Here is a 24467-nt window from a genome sequence, read left to right on the forward strand (position 1 = left end):
AACACTCCTTATTAACACCGGTATGACACCATCCTGCTCTCAAACACTCCTTATTAACACGGGTATGACACCATCCTGCTCTCTAACACTCGTTATTAACACAGGTACGACACTATCCTGCTCTCTAACCTGCCTTATTAACACTGTTTTTCCTTTTGATGTTTTTTACATTTCGTCATTTGGTGCTGTACCAAAATTGAGGGGGGTAGATATTAGGGCTGACCTTCGATTTCTTTTTTTGGAATTCGAAGCTTCGGGGCCCAGATTCGATTTTAATTCGAAGCTCCGAAATAAAGAAAAAAGAAAAAAAATATTAGTATGTTAGTTGTGGGACTTGTACAGCACTTTGTTCAACTTTGTCAGTGCTGTAAAGTTTAAACCTTTTTAAATCTTAGACAAACTAAACACTTTGCTTCCATGAAATATTGTAAGCCGTCATTTGAGGCTTTACAAAAGCAGCACAATGAACACAAATCTGTCAGTGCCAAGTCCGACCTCATCTTAAATAAAAAACAGCATTGCTTGTTGTAGTTAACAAAGAGAGGCAGAGTTGATTTTGCAAAATATATATATATATCATATTTTTTTTTTACATAATCAAATTTTATTTTCATATTTCGAATCCCATGCCCATCGAACGAAGCTTCGAAGTATTTAAGACAGCCCTAGTAGATATTGTACCTGCTGCATCATATGCCTCGTGAATCTAATGCAATGCAGGGTCTCTGCCTTTAACCCATATATGGACTTGTGGTTTGTAGTGCAATTTTATATTTACTTTGTAGTTTGTACAATGTTAATATGACACTGCAGTGTATTCATGACCATTATTCATATTACCGGTAGTCATTATTTCTTACTTATACTGAAAAAGACAGTTGGTTTGAATGCATTTCAAGTAGAATTGACAGGCTACTGGAAATGAAAAAGAACACTGCAGATGCTCCCTGAAATAATGAAATAATATGCGTTTTTAATCTCATTTTCAGTCACAGCATCTTCTCCATTCGTGTCCTGCACATCCAGCCAGCGGTAGACTTGGGCCAGGCTACACACGTCAGCGAGTAAGTCCTCCTAAAGCACACTGTCATTGGTTTTCTTAAGCCTTTCACTACCACACTACCAAATGGTTAACCCTTTCACTGCGACAATACGGAAGGTTAACCCTTTCACTGCCACACAACAAAGTGTGTTAACCCTTTCACAACCACACTACAGAAGGTTATCCCTTAACCGTCTGTAGTGTGGTAGTGAAATGTTAACCTTCTGTAGTGTGGTAGTGAAAGAGTTAAGCCCTTTTCACACAGTACCTACGGCATTGTAATGCAATATAACAATACGATGCGTCGGTCATGAATATGCAAATCAACAATATTTTCCACACCAAAACACACGCACACATAGTGGAACAGAGGACAGAGAAATCACATATTAAACAATGTCTGTTTCTAAGCTGGCCCTACGCTTTCACTGCAAAAGTGAAATAGAAATAAAACACATGGTGGCGCTGGCGCGTTGTCATAGGTGTGCTGGACCCCTTTGGATACATCTATTAGTGACATCACACATGCAGATTTCAGGAAAGTACAGAGAAGCTCTTTCTCTCCAGGCGAAGAATGTGAAAAGGGCACCCTGGTGACAAGTTCTGTACAAATAACAATCTGTATGTGTCAAAATCATGCCTTGCTTTTGATTCCTTTATGCTGTGGAGTAAACTGAGAGTAACAATCCCATTGTACTTGTTGCATATAGCAAACAATCTGACGAGGAGTTGAGCATAAGAAAAACACGTTTTTGAGTGCAGTGGATGTTTTAAGAGTAGGCAAATGCAATAATGTATGAACGTGTTTGCCTATAGAGGTATTGTTTTGGGATAAAATAGAAATGTTGTACTTGGAATGGAAGTGACTCTTCTGTGTTTGCAGACTGAGTGTGTGTGACCTGGCGGGCTCGGAGCGCTGTAAGGACCAGCGTAACGGAGAGAGGATGAAGGAGGCCAACAACATCAACACGTCTCTCCACACCCTGGGACGCTGCATCGCTGCTCTGAGACACAACCAGAACAACAGGTTACCCTTTTCATCTTTATGATATGACACCGTCAGATATACCTTCTGTCAGAGATGCCTCGTGGGAGATGGAATTCTAGCTCACTCATAAAAAAATCACTTGTTTTACTAGCACGTAACGTTAGTTAGCGCTAGGCTAGCTCCATCTCTCGGGACGGTTGACTCAAACTACCGGTGGATAATGTTAATGTTACTCTTGTGGAAGATGGGCGATAGCTTCATCTTTCTGCCTGTAACATTACTGTTTTAGGCCACTGCTATATATTATGCGATGTGGCTGTCGATACATGTTATGATTAGGGATGGGTACAGAATCCGGTACTTTTAAGGTTATCGACTGAATGAGTCGGATGACGTCAACCTTTCGTTTACCACAAAACCTATGAAGTGTGCCTCACGTCAACTCTCACGCGCACAATACATGCTTACTTAGGATTTGACTTGATTCAACAGCAAAGCAGTCGGGGCAATGGCAAGCCGAAAACGGTCGCAAGTGTGGTTACACTTTACAAAGCTAGATGCAGACAACGCTCGCTGCAATATTATATGTATATTAACAAATTGTTCTGCGGTCAGGTGGCGTAGCGGAGATTGTGCTCGTCACCAATGCAAGAGGCTGCGGTCTCGACTCCCGGAGAGTCAGCATTGCCTTGGCTTGGGCTGATCGCTATACTAACTTGTTTGGCTGAGTTAGGGGGAGGGAAGCCGTGGGTGGGTCCTGGGCGTTGTGGACAGCGACCCCTACAGTTCGGTCGGGGCGCCTGCTCAGCGAGGGTAGGATCTGGAGAAAGGTAGTGTGACCTTCCACATGTTACACTCTCCCGGTGAGAATCTGCACTGCCAGGCTGGCTGCACATGTGTCGGAGGAAAACATGTGACAGTCTCCGGCCTCCCAGACCAACAGTAGGGGGGGGGGGGGTGCGCAACAACCAGGAAGGGGGTTGGGAATTGGCATAACAAACAGTGGGATGGGAGAAAAATCGGAAAAAAGGGGGGGGGGAAAGAATGATAAATAAAAAAAAAATTCTAAATAAATAATAATGATGATAAATAATTTGAAGTTTGGACACTTTTTTTACAACCAAGATAACTTTTTGAGAAGTATCGGAAAAAGGTACCGTTGGGTACCGGTACCTTATCGGTTCAAATGTGAACGGTACCCAACCCTAGAGGGTGGGGGGGGGGGGGGGGGTTAGACAGGGGTATTTGTGAGGACGCGTGTTGCTTAATGACAGCGGAAGAGTGCAAGGGCGCTTCCGCATTCTTCGCCGCGAATGCGCATGAGGTCCTCGCTTAGTTCAGACGCCCCATTCAACACGGTGAATCCCAAACTCGAAACTCCGTTAAGCTCCAGAGAGAGAGGCTGAAAACCGCCAGTTCTTGCCCGACGGATGGGAGCCGAATCGGGATCCGAATAGCCCCAAAACATGGAGGTCGCGATTCGCGAATGGCGCCGGCTTCGCTGACCAGAGCTCTCTCAGATTCAAAATTGCAGCCTGGAACATGCATGTTTCGGAACCAATGTGTAACTAGACAGTTACAATATAACATTTATATTAATTAACCCAGTTAATGCCTTGAGAAAGAGTCTGGTGGTCAATTACTACGGAAATGTTGTGTCTTACTAATAATAAGTTAATAACTAATTCCGCGGTCAATATAAGTCTCTGTGATACTTTCTGAATATGATTTGGGAATGGGCAGGGTTATATTAGAAGAAAGACAGTGTAAGGCGGTTAGGTGGCCGAGCGGAGATTGCGTTCGTCACCAACCCCGGAGCATTCGCCTGTTCGAATCCAGCTCACAGCTCCGGGGTTGTCACCAGCTTGGCTGGCCGTCTGCACTAATACAATTGGCTGTATTAGAGGGTGGGAGAAGCTGGCGGGGTGGGTCCGGGTCGTTGTAAACAGCGACTCCTACAGTTCGGTCGGGGCGCCTGCTAAGCGCGGATAGGACTTGAGGGGGATAGTGTGATCCTCCCACACGCTACGCCCTCTCGATGAGAATCCGCGCTGCCAGGTGAAAAGAAGCGGTGATTGGCTGGACGTGTGTCGGAGGAAGCACGTGGTAGCCTCCACTCTCCCAGATGATCTGACTGTGGGGGGTAAGTGTGCAGCGACCAGGAAGGGACTGGGAATTGGCATACGACTAACATTGGGATGGGAGAAAAATCGGAGGAAAATGGAGGGGGAAAAAGATAAAAAAAAAAGAAGAAAGACAGTGTAAACAATATAATTAACTCTGAATATAATAATGACGAAAAATAAACAGGATACACAACACAACAAGGTGCACTACCCTGTTTATTTTTCGTCATTATTATATTCAGAGTTAATTATATTGTTTACACTGTCTGTGGGAGGGTTGAATTGGATGATATGAAAATTGGGATGGGAGAAAAATAGAAAATGGGAGAAAAAGTGGATTAAAAAAAAATTGCCATTACTTTGTAAAGAAACTCAAAGTTAAGATGACTGCTCTGTTGTGAGTGATGTACTGCTCTGTTGTTCTATAATGTAATTTAGAACTGTACTTTGTAAATTATTATTTAGAGCGATGCACTGCTCTGTTGTTATATATTTTTATTGCCTATTTTTAAACTGAATCAACCCGCACTTTTTTACTCTTATCTATTCTATTTTATAAGTTGTATTACTGAAAAACTGATTTACCTTACCATACCTTGCTACCTCAATCTTTTTTTTATGCTCGCTTATGCCTGTATTTCTTTTTACTGTTGTGAAGCACTTTGAACTGCAACTTCTGTATGAAAAGTGCTATACAAATAGTTATTATTTCACCAGGGGATATAGGTGCCAGTGCCCCTGGAGAAGTGAGGGGTTCAGCGCCTCACTCCAGCAGCTTTAGCGGGTGTTTAACCCATGATGCCCTTCTGGTTCCAGGTCTCGACCCCCTCAGGTGGTGCCGTTCAGGGACAGTAAGCTGACCCGCGTCCTTCAGAGCTTCTTCTGCGGCAGAGGAACCAGCAGCATGGTGGTCAACATCAACCCGTGTGCCTCCACATACGACGAGACCCTGCAAGCACTCAAGTTCTCCTCCATTGCTACTCAGGTACATTTAATTACTACTAGTAGTAAGTAACTACTGTACTAATACGATTCATTGCCGTCATTAAACTCTATTTAATTGCTAAATAAATTGGAAGGGTGAAGAAATTTGGAGTTGTTGTCATCTCATCCAAGTGTTAAATACAGCTCAGTGCAATGATAAGGAAAGTCATAAAACCATGGCCACAAACCCATGTCTCTCCCTCCTCCCCTCCAGCTGGTCCACGGGCCGTCTACAAAGACCAGAGTAGCGTACATCTTGTCACTCTTGCGAGAGCCGGCGGGACTGGGCAATGACGGCACATTATTGGAGGATGAGGAAGAGAGTGATGGCGAAGAGGGGGACATCACCATGTTTGATTCTGAGGTATGGGAACTAATCTTTATTATGATTAATTTAATAATTACATTTAATCATTAAGTTGACTCTTTTATCCAAAGCCACTTACAAATTGTCATAGTAACAAGTCAGCAGGTAGGGGTACACCTCTAATGGTATGGGTAAGTGGTATTGAGATAAGATAAGATATTCCTTTATTGATCCCCTTGGGGAAATTCAGGCATCATAGCAGCATGGGGGGGGGAGGGGGGGTACAGGTAGTAAAACAACACAGTGTACAGGTAGTAAAAACAACACAGGCAGTGTAAACAATTTGGTCAATATGGTCAATATAATTTACTAGCTGAAGAAATATTCACATTATTCACAGTGTCACATAAGGTGCAGTATGCATGAGGTAGTGTTATAATTTACTTATATATAATTTTTAATTTATTGTTCGTCTAGCAGTGCCAAACTTGTGCATAGTTGTATAGACATCCGAGTGCTATATCTCATATTTTCAGCTTGATTGTGTGGACACTTTGAAACAACAACTTGATTGTGAGGACACTTTAAAACAACTTTATTGTGAGGACACTTTGAAACAACAACTTGATTGTGAGGACACTTTGAAACAACAACTTTATTGTGAGGACACTTTGAAACAACAACTTGATTGTGTGGACACTTTGAAACAACAACTTGATTGTGTGGACACTTTGAAACAACAACTTGATTGTGAGGACACTTTGAAACAACAACTTTATTGTGAGGACACTTTGAAACAACACCTTGATTGTGAGGACACTTTGAAACAACAACTTGATTTTGTGGACACTTTGAAACAACACCTTGATTGTGAGGACACTTTGAAACAACAACTTGATTGTGAGGACACTTTGAAACAACACCTTTATTGTGAGGACACTTTGAAACAACACCTTTATTGTGAGGACACTTTGAAACAACAACTTGATTGTGTGGACACTTTGAAACAACAACTTGATTGTGAGGACACTTTGAAACAACACCTTTATTGTGAGGACACTTTGAAACAACACCTTGATTGTGTGGACACTTTGAAACAACACCTTGATTGTGAGGACACTTTGAAACAACACCTTGATTGTGAGGACACTTTGAAACAACACCTTTATTGTGTGGACACTTTGAAACAACACCTTTATTGTGAGGACACTTTGAAACAACACCTTTATTGTGAGGACACTTTGAAACAACACCTTGATTGTGTGGACACTTTGAAACAACACCTTGATTGTGTGGACACTTTGAAACAACAACTTGATTGTGAGGACACTTTGAAACAACACCTTGATTGTGAGGACACTTTGAAACAACACCTTGATTGTGTGGACACTTTGAAACAACACCTTTATTGTGAGGACACTTTGAAACAACACCTTGATTGTGTGGACACTTTGAAACAACAACTTGATTGTGAGGACACTTTGAAACAACACCTTGATTGTGAGGACACTTTGAAACAACAACTTGATTGTGAGGACACTTTGAAACAACACCTTTATTGTGAGGACACTTTGAAACAACAACTTGATTGTGAGGACACTTTGAAACAACACCTTTATTGTGAGGACACTTTGAAACAACACATTTATTGTGAGGACACTTTGAAACACCTTGATTGTGTGGACACTTTGAAACAACACCTTGTGTGGACACTTTGAAACAACACCTTTATTGTGACAACTTGATTGTGTGGACACTTTGAAACAACACCTTTATTGTGAGGACACTTTGAAACAACACCTTTTATTGTGTGGACACTTTGAAACCACCTTTTATTGTGAGGACAATTTGAAACAACACCTTGATTGTGAGGACACTTTGAAACAACACCTTTATTGTGTGGACACTTTGAAACAACACCTTGTGTGGACACTTTGAAACAACACCTTTATTGTGAGGACACTTTGAAACAACACATTGATTGTGTGGACACTTTGAAACAACACCTTGATTGTGAGGACACTTTGAAACAACACCTTTATTGTGAGGACACTTTGAAACAACACCTTGATTGTGTGGACACTTTGAAACAACACCTTGATTGTGAGGACACTTTGAAACAACACCTTGATTGTGAGGACACTTTGAAACAACACCTTGATTGTGAGGACACTTTGAAACAACAACTTGATTGTGTGGACACTTTGAAACAACAACTTGATTGTGAGGACACTTTGAAACAACACCTTTATTGTGAGGACACTTTTAAACGACACCTTTATTGTGTGGACACTTTGAAACAACACCTTTATTGTGAGGACACTTTGAAACAACACCTTGATTGTGTGGACACTTTGAAACAACACCTTGATTGTGTGGACACTTTGCAACAACACCTTGATTGTGAGGACACTTTGAAACAACACCTTGATTGTGAGGACACTTTGAAACAACACCTTTATTGTGAGGACACTTTGAAACAACACCTTTATTGTGTGGACACTTTGAAACAACACCTTTTATTGTGTGGACACTTTGAAACAACACCTTGATTGTGTGGACACTTTGAAACAATTTGAAACGATTCTGAGGTATGGGAACTAATCTTTATTATGATTAATTTAATAATTACATTTAATCATTAAGTTGACTCTTTTATCCAAAGCCACTTACAAATTGTCATAGTAACAAGTCAGCAGGTAGGGGTACACCTCTAATGGTATGGGTAAGTGGTATTGAGATAAGATAAGATATTCCTTTATTGATCCCCTTGGGGAAATTCAGGCATCATAGCAGCATGGGGGGGGAGGGGGGGTACAGGTAGTAAAACAACACAGTGTACAGGTAGTAAAAACAACACAGGCAGTGTAAACAATTTGGTCAATATGGTCAATATAATTTACTAGCTGAAGAAATATTCACATTATTCACAGTGTCACATAAGGTGCAGTATGCATGAGGTAGTGTTATAATTTACTTATATATAATTTTTTATTTATTGTTCGTCTAGCAGTGCCAAACTTGTGCATAGTTGTATAGACATCCGAGTGCTATATCTCATATTTTCAGCTTGATTGTGTGGACACTTTGAAACAACAACTTGATTGTGAGGACACTTTAAAACAACTTTATTGTGAGGACACTTTGAAACAACAACTTGATTGTGAGGACACTTTGAAACAACAACTTTATTGTGAGGACACTTTGAAACAACAACTTGATTGTGTGGACACTTTGAAACAACAACTTGATTGTGTGGACACTTTGAAACAACAACTTGATTGTGAGGACACTTTGAAACAACAACTTTATTGTGAGGACACTTTGAAACAACACCTTGATTGTGAGGACACTTTGAAACAACAACTTGATTTTGTGGACACTTTGAAACAACACCTTGATTGTGAGGACACTTTGAAACAACAACTTGATTGTGAGGACACTTTGAAACAACACCTTTATTGTGAGGACACTTTGAAACAACACCTTTATTGTGAGGACACTTTGAAACAACAACTTGATTGTGTGGACACTTTGAAACAACAACTTGATTGTGAGGACACTTTGAAACAACACCTTTATTGTGAGGACACTTTGAAACAACACCTTGATTGTGTGGACACTTTGAAACAACACCTTGATTGTGAGGACACTTTGAAACAACACCTTGATTGTGAGGACACTTTGAAACAACACCTTTATTGTGTGGACACTTTGAAACAACACCTTTATTGTGAGGACACTTTGAAACAACACCTTTATTGTGAGGACACTTTGAAACAACACCTTGATTGTGTGGACACTTTGAAACAACACCTTGATTGTGTGGACACTTTGAAACAACAACTTGATTGTGAGGACACTTTGAAACAACACCTTGATTGTGTGGACACTTTGAAACAACACCTTTATTGTGAGGACACTTTGAAACAACACCTTGATTGTGTGGACACTTTGAAACAACAACTTGATTGTGAGGACACTTTGAAACAACACCTTGATTGTGTGGACACTTTGAAACAACTTGATTGTGAGGACACTTTGAAACAACACCTTTATTGTGAGGACACTTTGAAACAACAACTTGATTGTGAGGACACTTTGAAACAACACCTTTATTGTGAGGACACTTTGAAACAACACATTTATTGTGAGGACACTTTGAAACACCTTGATTGTGTGGACACTTTGAAACAACACCTTGTGTGGACACTTTGAAACAACACCTTTATTGTGACAACTTGATTGTGTGGACACTTTGAAACAACACCTTTATTGTGAGGACACTTTGAAACAACACCTTTTATTGTGTGGACACTTTGAAACCACCTTTTATTGTGAGGACAATTTGAAACAACACCTTGATTGTGTGGACACTTTGAAACAACACCTTGATTGTGAGGACACTTTGAAACAACACCTTTATTGTGTGGACACTTTGAAACAACACCTTGTGTGGACACTTTGAAACAACACCTTTATTGTGAGGACACTTTGAAACAACACCTTGATTGTGTGGACACTTTGAAACAACACCTTGATTGTGAGGACACTTTGAAACAACACCTTTATTGTGAGGACACTTTGAAACAACACCTTGATTGTGTGGACACTTTGAAACAACACCTTGATTGTGAGGACACTTTGAAACAACACCTTGATTGTGAGGACACTTTGAAACAACACCTTGATTGTGAGGACACTTTGAAACAACAACTTGATTGTGTGGACACTTTGAAACAACAACTTGATTGTGAGGACACTTTGAAACAACACCTTTATTGTGAGGACACTTTTAAACAACACCTTTATTGTGTGGACACTTTGAAACAACACCTTTATTGTGAGGACACTTTGAAACAACACCTTGATTGTGTGGACACTTTGAAACAACACCTTGATTGTGTGGACACTTTGCAACAACACCTTGATTGTGAGGACACTTTGAAACAACACCTTGATTGTGAGGACACTTTGAAACAACACCTTTATTGTGAGGACACTTTGAAACAACACCTTTATTGTGTGGACACTTTGAAACAACACCTTTTATTGTGTGGACACTTTGAAACAACACCTTGATTGTGTGGACACTTTGAAACAACAACTTGATTGTGTGGACTCTTTGAAACAACACCTTGATTGTGGTATTGGCCTCTTTTAGGAGCTGCTGCGAGCCATCGACGTATTGAAAAGGGAGGTGCAGCGGCAGCGAGTGGAGAAGGAGGAGCTGGAGGCTAATGTGAGGGAGCAGGTGGTCACAGAGATGATGGAGGTCGTCTCCAACATGCAGAAGGATTTCAGGTAAGATCTATTGGGGTTATTGGGGTTCAAGAAGCCGATCACTTAGGGCTGGGCGATATAACGATAACGATAAATATCGCGATATATTTTAATAATCGATATCGAATATCGGAAAAAAAATCGAATTTTTTTTTTTTTTTTTTTTTTTTTTTTTTTAACCTGCAACAGGGCAGTTTTAAAACCAGAGACAGTGGACAGACTTGTCTTTCTTGCCTGCAACTTAAAGTAATGGCTTTGCTTGTCCAAATGACAATACTAACCAAATTCAGATTTCTTTTTCTCTTGTCCATTTATTTTGTTTGCTTTCTAATTTAAAATACATTTTGAAACCGTCTGTACACAGTAGGCTATGTGTGCTAGCAGAACTAGACTCCAGTCACGAGTCACAGTGCACATGTGCGGTGGTTTGTCCACCAAAAAAGCGCCAAAAGATCGAAAATAAACTAGCAGAGCCAGAACTGTTCAACTCCTCTGGAGCCACAGCCAGCAGAGAAGCCGGTTTACTTTAGCTTTTAAACCAGCTGCAGCCTGAGAACTGGAGTGTGAGGGGATGTAACACTAAAGATGGCGGCAATGACAAAGAATTGCTGCAAAATAAACATACATCTGTTGTTAAAAATATTTTTTTTTTTTTTTTTTTTTATACTTATAACAATTCGATAATTATCGATATCGAGAAATAAAATAAAATTATCATATCGTTATCGCGATATGATTTTTTTCCATATCGCCCAGCCCTTGATCACTGTTAAAAACCAGTAGTCATTTTACAATATCGTAGTGTTGTAGCGCTGGAGGAATTGGCTGTTGTGTCCTTCGTCGTATATCAATCAATATATTATTATTTTGTTATATTGATGAAAAACAGTGTGCAATTGTGAATAACGGCTTAGTTTGCACAGACCTGCCAACCTGTGCGCATTTTGCATACTTTTATTTTATGGCAAGAACGTTGAGGTTTGTTTGACCTGTGAGATATAAACACAACATTTACACCAATATTGTACCAAAATACACTTGACTGCTTTTTTGATAGGGTTAGGATCTTTACTCTTGGTTACATTTGAAAAATAAACACAACATCACTTAATACGGACTGTATTGATCTATTTGTGATCTAGGCCCGGTACCAGCTCGATCGGGCTTAAGAGGTTAACATCGCAGATAAATTAAAAGGCACACAATGTATAAATGTTAATAGATATGATATTAAACAAAATTATGATATTGTCAGATGTGTATAACACACCTACTAACAGTACCCAAACAAACGATAATCCTAGATGCAAGTTAGGCTTGCCACGGTTAGTCTACTCTGTGTTCAGACATCCACCAAGTGCATTACTTGTCCACCACCATAATAGAAATAAAACCCATTTAGTTCATTTTCGCATATCGGTGCCCACATAACAAAAACAAATGTGTTATGCTAAACTTGTTATCAAGCGTGTAAGTCAGACAACATTATAAACGCATCATGTCTGCGCCGAGAGCAGTTATTTTTAGCTTTCACTTTCACTTAGTGTAGTTTTAACTTTGCGTGAAGGAGAAAAACACTCGGAGCAGCCTCACAAAAAGGGTGGAGCGCTCTGAAAAAAATAAGCTGCATCGCTTTTCCTCTAGGCGGCTGCATGCTCACCTGATTCTGGTTCACAATTTACTATATGCAATATAAAGACCAAGCTTCACTTCTGGCAGATGAAAACAGACCTCAGGAACGGGCACTTGGGAGCCTGCATGACGATTAGGGCTGACCGTCGAAGCTTTTTTTGGCAATCGAAGCCTCGGGGCCGAGCTTCGATTTTAATTCGAAGCTTCGAGAGAGAATTTCTTTTTTATTATATTATATATATATATATTTTTATCTTATGTTGTGGGACTTGTACAGCACTTTGGTGTTTTTAAATGTGCTCTATAAATAAAGTGGATTGGATTAATTAATTAAGTAGCAGCCCCTTTCGTGACTGTGACGCAGCCAACAAGGTTTCACTCGGCTGCGCTGCCTGGGTGCAGTGGGGCTGCTCTCACAGCCAACGACATGACATTACATAATTATGTTGCAACCTTCGTCTATCAAGCAAACAATTATATTGTATTTAATTTATAATTATATCAGACAATGCACCTACAAAAGCAGATGATTACAATTAAATTAGCCAACTTGGTAACACATTAGTCATAGCAGCATAGGCATAGCCTTATTAATGTTTTGTGTGGCGTCGCCGTCGTGTACAACTCCAAGGGATATTCCCTTGGAGATGCATTTTGGAGGCAAATCATTTTTTTTCTTCTTTTTTATGTTCGAAGCTCATGCCATCGAACAAAGCTTCGAAGCATTTAAGACAGCCCTAATGACGATCTTAATGAATGGGCCTCTTGCCAAGGAAGATGAAGTGCAGCGATGCATCCTGCACACTGTGTTCATGATGTGCTAATGTTTAGCAATAGTCATAGGCTACACAGCTTATTTCTATAAGTAGTAGTAGTTTGTTAAGTCATCCTCTCCTTGTGATCACTTTGTTTTTAAGTCTTGAATACACAGAGCAAAAAAAACTCTTAACATAAATATAATTTGCCGACCGCCTGCTGCGCCATGTGACCAAAGCCGACCAAGCCAACATGCCACCCTGTTAATGGTTTGTTCGATGCATATGAGCAGGCCTGAAATCGAGGCATTACGCATGGGTGATTGTTTCTTCTACCAATAAGCTCTTGTTATACAAGTAGTAAGGAATAGCTCAGTGCATGGGTTGAGTAAGTGAGTAGTGTCGACCTTCTAGAGGTCCACACAGGAATTTCTAGAAGCCTCTAAAGTCTGTGTATATATACCGGTAGCTACCGGTATTAGGGGTGTAACAATGCATCGATTCTAAGGTTGAATCGAATCGTGGTCAAATGAAGAGATTTCATGATGCATTGAATCGTTGCCTGAAGAATCATAATCGAATCGTTGTGGGGTCAAATATTTACACCCCTAATATCTATGTATGTGTGTATATATATGCATAATCAGTTGATATGTTTCTCACATAGCAACTGTTGTTTCTTCCAACGTGGAGGACAAAGGGCATCCTAAACATTCGATGACTGAACTCTATTCTGACTGAGAATGACTTGTGTTTTCATGCCTCCTGTAGTGACACGCTAGAGACGCAGCGTGCTCTGATGGAGGAGAGGAATGAGGAGAGGATCCGCAACCTGCAGACGAATCTCAAGAGGTTCTATACCCAGGAGCTGGAGGTGAGTACCACCAAGTACAGGATGATAGTACACATCATGGCTTCCAAGTTGCTTGCTTGTTTGCAGGATTGGGAAAGGATTACTTTAGTCATCATCTCATCCACTCTAGATGACTGATTACAGAGATGCAAACTTGTTACCTTTTTGCTGCTTTGAAAGCTAACGTGAAGCTAAAATGGCAAAAATAGATTATGAAAATGCAACCATGAAGAAAAGTAGGCTACAGGACATTATACAATGGCATGCAAATTTCTTGATTCTGATTGGCTGAAACAGTCAAGTTACCGGTTGTTGTTTTGTACAACACACTCCACGTGACCCTAGATCCCTCCCACAACCGAATAATTTTTTTTTCTGTCTGAATAAATCCACCATAGATAGAAAAATGGAAGTATGAATAGCTTTTGAACGAATCCTCCAAAAAAGATAGTCAACTGGAATATGTTAGTTCGTTACATACACATGGATTATGTAATTAATTTGTCATGACCCATTGTGAAACAAAAGAAAAACCGCGGACATTAAAAAAAAAAATGGCTGTCGATCTTTATATCTATTTTTTTGTCAGATTTGATTGATTGAAAATTGTATTAACAGATTGCAGAATGGGTACAATACAGTACGGCTCAATACACACAAGGGATGCAGACCAGAGAGAGACTTTCGTCTTGTTTACATCAGGGTCCCCCATTTTCAATTCATCATAACATATGACATACAGATAGACAGTACTGCTTCATCTATACATTTATGACATACCAGATTTACAAATACAGTACTGTTTGTGATAAAAAAAATAGTCTAAAAAAGAGAGTATATACATTTGACGAAGAAACTGTACATTGGAGGTTGGGTAGGTGGGGTGGAGGGGGGGGGTAGGTGGGGTGGGGAAACTACATTGGAGGTGGTTGGTTGGGGGGGGGGGGGGGGTAACTGTACATTGGATTATTGACTAAACCTTACTTGGTCCCAAGAAAAGGATCTTGTGTATTATTGGGTTAGGACATTTACTGTACATTGGAGGGGGTTAGGACATTTACAGGGGCCAGTTTCGAATTGCAGTCTCCCGTAGGTGCTCTCTTTTGGTTTTGAAAGTGGGTAGTGATTCACATTCCTTTACAGCTGTGGGTAGGGTGTTTAGTCCCTTGTTTGAGCTGAATCTGGGTTTAACATGGTTTGTGGAGCTCCCTCTGGTGTCTACTAGTGGATCTACTTTCTCTGGATGGTTTTGTGAATAAATCTCCATTATGCTTCAATTACTGTGTTTATTGTATAGCAATAAGGTTGTCATTGTATAAACGCATTACATCACTTGAAGTCGTGTGTTATACAAATTAGATCACACCTATGGGGGTCTAACGACCCTCGGCTGCGCCTCGGGCCTAACAACCACCCATAGGTGTGATCTAATTTGTATAACACACTCCGTCGCGTGATGTAATGCTTAAAGGGGACATGTACTATAAATGTCATTTTTCAGTCTTTAGCATTGTATTATAGTAATAGGAGTTAGTATCAATGTGTTTTAGTCTCTAAATACCATATTGGCGGATTGCTCTGATTCAGCTCAGATAATTTCCTGCTCCAGTAAATTAGTCCATCCTGATTTGAAGGCCTGAGTCACGTCATTCAGGCTCTGGGTAGAAGACAGTGATGTGATTGGCTCTGTGGTTGTAGCTAATGCCCGCCCACTTCCTCATACTGCGAGGCAGATTGAAACCCGACACCTCTGCATACTCTGGAGGGAGAGAGAGAGAGATAGAGAGGGAGAGACAGAGAGAGAGGGAGACAGAGAGAGAGGGAGGGAGCAAGCTGCCACAGGGAGAGAAAAAACGAAAGGAAGAGACTGCCTGTCTTTTTTTTTCTCTCTCTCTCTCTCGCACCCCCCCCCTCTCTCTCTCTATCTCTCTCTCTCTCTCGCACCCCCCCCCTCTCTCTCTCTCTATCTCTCTCTGTCTACCAGTTGCAGACTGTGTGGACTGACTGTCACTCAAAGTGCTTATGGGCAAAGCCAGGCCATAACAGCCTGAAATCTTGGAGCTGAAAAATTATGGTTTTGAGTACTTGATTAGAAATATAAAACAATGCATTTTTTTTGAAAAAAAAAACGTACAGATGTCTTCAATAGACTAACAGGAATTGTGTAAAGTTGCCCAAATAGTGCTAGGAATAGCAGTACATGTCCCCTTTAATTCAAAGATGAGTTGCATTTGTCTGCTTTGTAAAAACATTAGCCATTTAGATTAAAATAACCTGGTCTCTTTTGAAAGATAACATTCTGAAGTTTCTGATACAATAAAGAAAATTCACTTTTAGTGCTAATGAAATAGAGTAACATATGTCTGAACTTGAGTTGAACTTGTGTACTCATGTATTTCTGTAGTAGTTGCAATATCCAAAAGTATATTTCCAAAAAAATTCGTATGGCTGAGGTCCATAGCCTGAAGTCTTGTATAGTACATGTCCGAATTTCATAAAAATCCATTCAGAAATGAGTGATTAGGAGCGACTTGGGGGGGGGGGAACTCTGCCGGTTTCAGTTTTCTCATTGACTCGAATGCATTCCGTGTTTTTTTTTCTATTCCTGTTTTCGCTTGTGACTTTTCACCTAGATCCCTGATTTTCTCATCCCCACGTGGGGTATCATTGGAAAGCCACACTCATTGATTACAACCCTGTCCAATAATTTTCGAGATCGCCAAATGATTGACTGAGCTGGAGTCGCAGGTGGTATTCGGAAAAAGAAAAAAAGTCTGCCGTGTACTTTGGTGCACGCCTCACATATCGGCATGTAACTCGAGAACCGCTGAACGGAATTTGTCACAATCGACAGGCAACAAATAGGGCTTTAATTCAATATATTGTATTTAGAAATATGCACACCAAGCTGCTAGAGGTCGCCAAAGAGCTGTGTTCGGCCGGTGGGCAAAACGTCCCGGTGCCTGTTATCATGTACCTCGCGAGTGTTGTGAGCTCAGAACAAGAGTTGAAGATCAGTTTGAGACATACGCTAGTTTGAAAAGTGGCCGTTAATATAGTTATTTCTTTCATGTGGGATCCAGTCTGATATCCAGATTGTTGAGTCAATGACGGAAAGTAAGTGGCTGCAGTTTATTGTTATTTGGTACAATATTTCATAAAAGCAGTGTTTTGTTTGTCTAAGATTTAAAAAGGTTTAAACTTTACACCACTGACAATTCTCTAGTATTTTTTATAGTGTCCTGACCCATATAAAAACATGTCTTAATAAAAAATTAAGTCGAATTCTGCCTTTGTCTCTATTAACTACATATAAATATTTATATAATTGTTTGCTTTATAGACGAAGGTTGCAACATAATTATGTAATGTAATGTTGTTGTCTGTGTAACGGAGAGCAGCAGCCCAGCTCCCGACTCATTATTAATTTAATTAATAAATCCAATCCACTTTATTTATAGAGCACATTTAAAAATGACAAAGTTGACCAAAGTGCACAAGTCCCACAAATTATGATTACAAAAATATATATATTATAAAAAAAATTATCTCGAAGCTTCGAATTAAAATCGAATCTCTGCCCCAAAGCTTCGACGGCCAAAAAAAGTTTTGAAGGTCAGCCCTACAAATTAGCCTATACGAGTGTCTTAATGTGAAGCAAGCATTAGAAATAGCTCGTTGAAATGGCCTAATCAAGATTGCAATCAAATCAATGTTTGGATTTAGCCTGAGAGTTTTCTGAAGCAGTCACTGTCATGCAAAATCAGCTGAAAAACGTGCACTGAAAAGTTACAGTATGTAGATGGTTGATTATCTGACAAAGTCAGACTCAACCCATATCAGTTTTATTTTATTAATTGAAAACCGCATTGATATTACATAAAAGCAAACTGGCAATAGAAAAGATGTTCAAAATAATCTTGTTCCCTTAAAACGCTAACGCTATTAAATAAAAAATATACAGTGGCGGTTAAACTTGGCCTGAAAAAAAAGTTGTCGGGAGATTTTTTTTGCTTTAAAGGGGAGATGAAGCAGTGAACAATGTGATCCTAGTTTGTTTGTTGTGTACCTTGTGTAAGACAGGGTCCTATAATAAAATGTGAAATCCTGCTTATTTGTCTGAAAAATCAAATATAATTTCCCTGTTTTCGCCATGGGCGCGGCCATTTTGTTGCTGACGTCATGGGGCTGGTTTGGTGTATACACTGCTGGTTAGCTGCCTATAGTGAATGGGTCAGTCAGTAAATAAATTGTTGCCTACAAAACAACGGGACCGCAGTGGTTCTTTTTGTATTGCTCCTGGCTGTTCAAACTAATTTTACCGTGTGAAAGAGAGGAAAGTTGGTTAATTTCCACAAACTACCAGTGAAAAAAACAGTGTTGTTGGCACGTTGGCTCAGGCGGCGCAACCAGCCTGTTGGACAGGGAAGGAGGATCTGCAGCGAACACTTCATTGCCTCGGATTATGTTGTTGGGGTGGGATGTTTGTCCAGAAGACCACTAATCAGCTGAAGCAGGACGCGGTTCCCTCGGTCTTCGACAGACAGACCGGCCCAGGCAGTTCAGCGTCGCGGAGCATTCAGCCTGCTGGCTACCTAGCTCCACTTCAACCAGCCGAGCGTCGGGAGCTCCAGCAGCTTGTCGATGTGCTAATAGCCTGGAGCTAGCTACCGTTAGCTTGCCGAGGCTCCAGCACACCGACAAGCTGCTGGAGCCAGCTACCGTTAGCTTGCCGAGGCTCCAGCACACCGACAAGCTGCTGGTAGCCAGCTACCGCTAGCTTGCCGAGGCTATTAGCACACCGACAAGCTGCTGGAGCCAGCTACCGTTAGCTTGCCGAGGCTCCAGCACACCGACAAGCTGCTGGAGCCAGCTACCGTTAGCTTGCCGAGGCTATTAGCACACCGACAAGCTGCTGGTAGCCAGCAGGCTGAATGCTCCGCCAGCTACCGTTAGCTTGCCGAGGCTATTAGCACACCGACAAGCTGCTGGAGCTAGCTACCGTTAGCTTGCAGAGGCTATTAGCACACCGACAAGCTGCTGGTAGCCAGCAGGCTGAATGCTCCGCCAGCTACCGTTAGCTTGCCGAGGCTATTAGCACACCGACAAGCTGCTGGAGCTAGCTACCGTTAGCTTGCCGAGGCTATTAGCACACCGACAAGCTGCTGGTAGCCAGCAGGCTGAATGCTCCGCCAGCTACCGTTAGCTTGCCGAGGCTATTAGCACACCGACAAGCTGCTGGAGCCAGCTACCGTTAGCTTGCCGAGGCTCCAGCACACCGACAAGCTGCTGGAGCCAGCTACCGTTAGCTTGCCGAGGCTATTAGCACACCGACAAGCTGCTGGTAGCCAGTAGGCTGAATGCTCCGCGACGCTGGTTGAAGTGGAGCTAGGTAGCCAGCAGGCTGAATGCTCCGCGACGCTGAACTGCCTGGGCCGGTCTGTCTGTCGAAGACCGAGGGAACCGCATCCTGCTTCAGCTGATTAGTGGTCTTCTGGACAAACATCCCACCCCAACAACATAATCCGAGGCAATGAAGTGTTCGCTGCAGATCCTCCTTCCCTGTCCAACAGGCTGGTCGCGCCGCCTGAGTGCAGCCAGCCTGAGCCAACGTGCCAACAACACTGTTTTTTTCACTGGTAGTTTGTGGAAATTAACCAACTTTCCTCTCTTTCACACGGTAAAATTAGTTTGAACAGCCAGGAGCAATACAAAAAGAACCACCGCGGTCCCGTTGTTTTGTAGGCAACATTTTTTTTACTGACTGACCCATTCACTATAGGCAGCTAACCAGCAGTGTATACACCAAACCAGCCCCATGACGTCAGCAACAAAATGGCCGCGCCCATAATGATAAATGCTTCAAAAATGCACATAACAAATCGTTTTTTCTTAGAAACTGCTTATTTTTATAACGTGATTTTTTTCTGTGGCTTATCTAAATACTAATGTGATGCTATGAATATGTATTTATCGCTATGCTTCATCTCCACTTTAATCCCTGACACGTGTTGTCAGCTTGTAAATCTCCTATTGGTAGCCGGATGTTGGTTTGGTTGATGAATGTCCGGCAGCGTGGCTATATGAGTAGAGCTCCGGAATCATGATCGGAAGATCACCGGTTTGAGCCCCGGTCAAGGCTGCTGTCGGAAAGTGGTGTTGTTGTCCAGCAGGGGGCACTCTGTCCTCTGGACTAGTCAGGACACCGTACAGCTGTGAGTGCTGTCCTTCGGATGAGATGCTAAACCGAGGTCCTGACTGAATTCGGTCGTTAAAGAACCCAGGATGCCTATCGTAAAGAGTAGGGGATTCCCCGACATTCCTGGCCAAATTCCCAATCAGGTCTCTGACATCAAGGCCACCTAATCATCCCTTCCCCTTAAATCCCTGTCTCCTGAGCCGTTCAGCCATTGTGTAGTGTGATGTGTGCCGGGTACCAGTGTATGGTAGCCATTGAGCCTGCATAGCCCAAGGTTGGGTGCTACCAGTGGTGGCGAAGGAGGCAATTTCCACCCTACATTGTAAAGCGCTTTGAGTGTCTAGAAAAGCGCTATATAAATGCAATTCATTATTATTATTAACGTGGTGTTTTTTGTAATGTGGCTCAGTGTGGCTCCTGATTTGGTAAGTAAGTCTGAGTTACCACTGGTCTAGAGTATTTAAATTTGATGGCTGGATTAGAGAACCGCAGCAATGTGTGGAGTGATGCTGAAATCTCATAATTTTGCATATTTTCATAAATTTTACAATTTTGCGCCGTGCTCCCTAACCATAACCCGAACAATTGTCACCTTTTTCACCAGCTGAATTTTAAATGCTTTTATTTTGTGTTTGCATTCATACCACTGTACAGTATACTGTATTGTCTTGTGCTGTGGTGTTCCACAAGGAAGCATACTAGGACCGCTACTGTTCCTAATTTATGCAAATGACATGTCGTCAGCTTGTGACTGCAACTTGTTCTTGTTCGCGGATGACTCAGCCCTGCTGGTCTCTGACAAGAACAAGTTACAGGTTGAAAAAACCCTCAGCTCAGAACTCGGCAGAATCTGCACCTGGCTCGCTGATAAACTATCATTACACCTTGGTAAAACGGAGTCCATGCTCTTCGGATCAAATAACAAACTCAGCAAGACCGACGGCTTCTCAGTTACAGTGGGTGACAATATTGTCACAAGGAAAGATGAAATTACATACCTAGGGTCCATCCTAGAGGCAAATCGACAAAATGGCATCCAAGGTAATAAAAAAAAGTCAACCAACGAATAGGGATGGGAATCGGTTCCTAATTGGCAGATGCCTGGAACCGTGTGGCTCCCGTGACTTTCGATTCCCTTATCGCTGCCAGGTTTTTCCTACAGTTGCGCAATAACGTTAGCATGTAGCCATGGCAGACTCTATTTGATTCCTTAAGGGCTTGAAATTGCCTGGGTTTTGGTAATATGCTCCCGAAATGCTCCCGCTGTTTGGCTACTTCTATGTGCAGTGAAAACTACTTGAATGCTTTAGAACCTAGTCATTGATTTAGTTCAGGGTGAGCTAAAATTAGCCGCGGAGCTAACGCTAGCTAACGTGAGCTAACGCTATTTAATCAAGCTCACAAAGAGAGATAAACAGCTGACAGCGGATAGTATAGGTACAAATACAATAAAACAGCAGGTGGGGGCTGTTGTGTAAACCTTGTACTCTTTAGTTCACATATAATAAGAGACGAGTGTTTGTTTACTAGTCTCAGTAAGCCAGGAAGTACCTTGGTGCAACATACAAATGTGTCCGTGTAGCAACACAAGCCAATACCTTATAGGACAGGGGCCCGGGGAGGGAGCTCTGTGTGTGTGTGAGTGAGTGAGAGAGAGACGGAAGTCAGAGGAATAACGACCTGTTATTCAATAGATTAAATTAGTTTAAGAATAAAAAAATAAATACATTTTAAGAGAATCTCAAATACATTATTTTATTTAAGTGTAGGCTATAGTTAATGTTTTATTTTTTACAGTTTTTGTATTTTTCTGACATAGGGCCTCAACAATAAATGACAATCAGAAATGTCAAGTTGCATGTTGTTATTCTAACCAGCTTAGACCCCTACGCTCTGCATCTTCTGGCCGCCTCAGACCTACTCCTATCCAAGCTCCGGGAGTGTCATCAAAGAGAAGTCTCCTATTCTCAGTCCTTGCCCCACAATGGTGGAATGAACTACCCACCCCAGTTAGGACAGCCGAATCACGTCCAATCTTTCGCCGTCGACTAAAGACGCACTTCTTCAACCATTATCCGAATAAAAAAAAAATATATCTAACCCTAACTAACCGTACTGTCATGCACTTGTCCTAATAAACTAACCTACACTGTAGCACTCAACACTTTGATGAACATTGTTGCTCAGCTGATAGAGTTGTGCCCTTCCTGATGGCTTGTCGTACAGAACTTGTAAGTCGCTTTGGATAAAAGCGTCAGCTAAATGACTAAATGTAAATGTAGTTCTGTTGCATTTCCAATTTATTTATTTAAATCATAAATTGATCAGGTATCGATAAGGGAATCGATAAAGAATCGAATCGATAAGCAGAATCGATAATGGAATCGTATCGATAAAATCCTATCAATTCCCATCCCTACCAACAAACTAGATTATTGTACCGGATCTCCTCTCTGGTAAACAAGAATACCCTGAAGACGCTGGCAGGAGCACTCATTCAAGGGTACTACCAGGGCACAAAATTAGAACCCGCCATTGGCGGGCAGATTTTACGTTTGGCGAGTGAGACTGAGAGGTCTGTCCGCCATGTGGCGGGCAACGAAATAGTCATGTGAAAACCAATCGAAAAACATGATCCAATTCTTAGCGGAGTTCTCACTCGCTGTCTCAAGCGCACTGCTCCTCCCCTCCTCCTGCCCCTCCCAAACCCATGACACAGAGGCTATTGCCTGGCAGTCTGCTGACTGCTCTAGTGTAGTGGGACCTCCGTGAGCTAACGTTAGCTACCGTTACAAAGCTACCGTTACAAAATGACCCAGTCAACTATTCACTTTTAGTTTCATACATGTGGCATTGTCTAACGTTATCTAGCCGGCTAGCTACTGATAGCTCCTGATATCAACAAATGCTCCAGCAAGTCTAGTAGTGCATAATACCTCCGTTGGCTAGGTAGCTCACGTTAGCTCACTACGAAATGACCAAGTAAACTAAATAGTTCACTGAGGCGTTGTCTTAACGTTATCTAGCCGGCTAGCAGTAGCTACAGATAGCTCCTGATATCAATGTCTTATAACATTGATTCAATGCGTATTCGAGCCCCTGGCTTCCATCGCATGAGGGCATGCTGAATGTAGAGTATAAGGTCCAGCTGCAGCGCCGGAGAATCCTTGCTGGAGCTGCAGGCTACTCGAGTATAGGGTCCAGCTGCAGCGCCGGAGAATCCTTGCTGGAGCTGGAGGCTACTCGAGTATATACACAACAGTGGAGCTGTTTGCAGATAGCAAGCATTTAGACTTGTTGCGTGGTGGCGATGTCGCGCAGATAATACAACTACAAGTATGATTATATAATATATATTATATTTTATTAAAAAAATATTTGGCTGGTAAGAAATATGCTTGGCGGGTAGATTTTTCCCATCTACCCGCCACTGGCCGGTGAGTCAAAAAGTTTATTTCGTGCCCTGGGTACTACGACTATGCTTGCACATCATGGTACCAAAGCACCTCAAAGGCGCTAAAAACAAGATTACAAACATCACAAAACAAACTGGTCAGACTACTACTTGACCTTACTCCTAGAACCCACCTCACCCCTGCCCATTTTGACTACCTAGGATGGCTTAGAGTAGACGACAGAGTACAGCAACTTGCAATGGGCCTGGTCTACAAGATGCACTATACGACTAAGGTACCCATGTACATGTCAAAATACTTCCCAAAGGTCAGTGAATACCACGACCACAACACCAGAGGAAGCTCAACAAATCATGTTAAACCCAGATTCGGCTCAAACAAGGGACTAAACACGTTTCACAATTATGCCACATCAATGTGGAACGCCCTACCCAAAGCTGTAATTGGAATGTGAATCCCTACCCACATTCAAAACCGCTCTAAAAGAGCACCTATGGGAGGCTGCAATCCGAAACTGGCCACCGTAAATGTCCAAACCCCCCCACCCCCTCCTAATAGACAGTCTCCTCCCCACCGTATGTATATATTCTCTCCCCACCGTATGTATATTTCTCTCCCACCCACCCACCCACCCCCTCCTAATGTACAGTCTCCTCCCCACCGTATGTATATTTCTCTCCCACCCACCCACCCCCTCCTAATGTACAGTCTCCTCCCCATCATATGTATATACTCTGTCAGGATCTATGGGTAACAGTACTGTATATTTGCATATCATATATGTCACAAATGTATGTTGTGTATGTCATAAATGTCACTATGAATTGAAAATGGGGGACCCTGATGTAAACAAGACAAACGTCTTTCTCTGGTCTGCATCCC

The 24467-nt window shown here is 41.8% G+C and overlaps 1 protein-coding gene across 2 annotated transcripts in view; it reads left to right on the forward strand.

Moving 5' to 3' along the window:
• kif20a (kinesin family member 20A) overlaps positions 1 to 24467 on the forward strand; it is a 54228-nt gene that overhangs the window by 12888 nt on the left and 16873 nt on the right. For both annotated transcript variants that reach the window (XM_084319794.1, XM_084319795.1), the window contains exons 10-15: positions 990 to 1064; positions 1926 to 2069; positions 4973 to 5141; positions 5355 to 5504; positions 10612 to 10751; positions 13889 to 13991. In XM_084319794.1, coding sequence (XP_084175920.1) covers positions 990 to 1064; positions 1926 to 2069; positions 4973 to 5141; positions 5355 to 5504; positions 10612 to 10751; positions 13889 to 13991 — 781 coding nt within the window. The remainder of the gene's footprint in view (positions 1 to 989; positions 1065 to 1925; positions 2070 to 4972; positions 5142 to 5354; positions 5505 to 10611; positions 10752 to 13888; positions 13992 to 24467) is intronic.

The sequence above is a fragment of the Notolepis coatsorum genome, assembly GCF_963971535.1.
Source record: "Notolepis coatsorum genome assembly, chromosome: 8".
In the NCBI taxonomy this organism is placed as follows: domain Eukaryota; kingdom Metazoa; phylum Chordata; class Actinopteri; order Aulopiformes; family Paralepididae; genus Notolepis; species Notolepis coatsorum.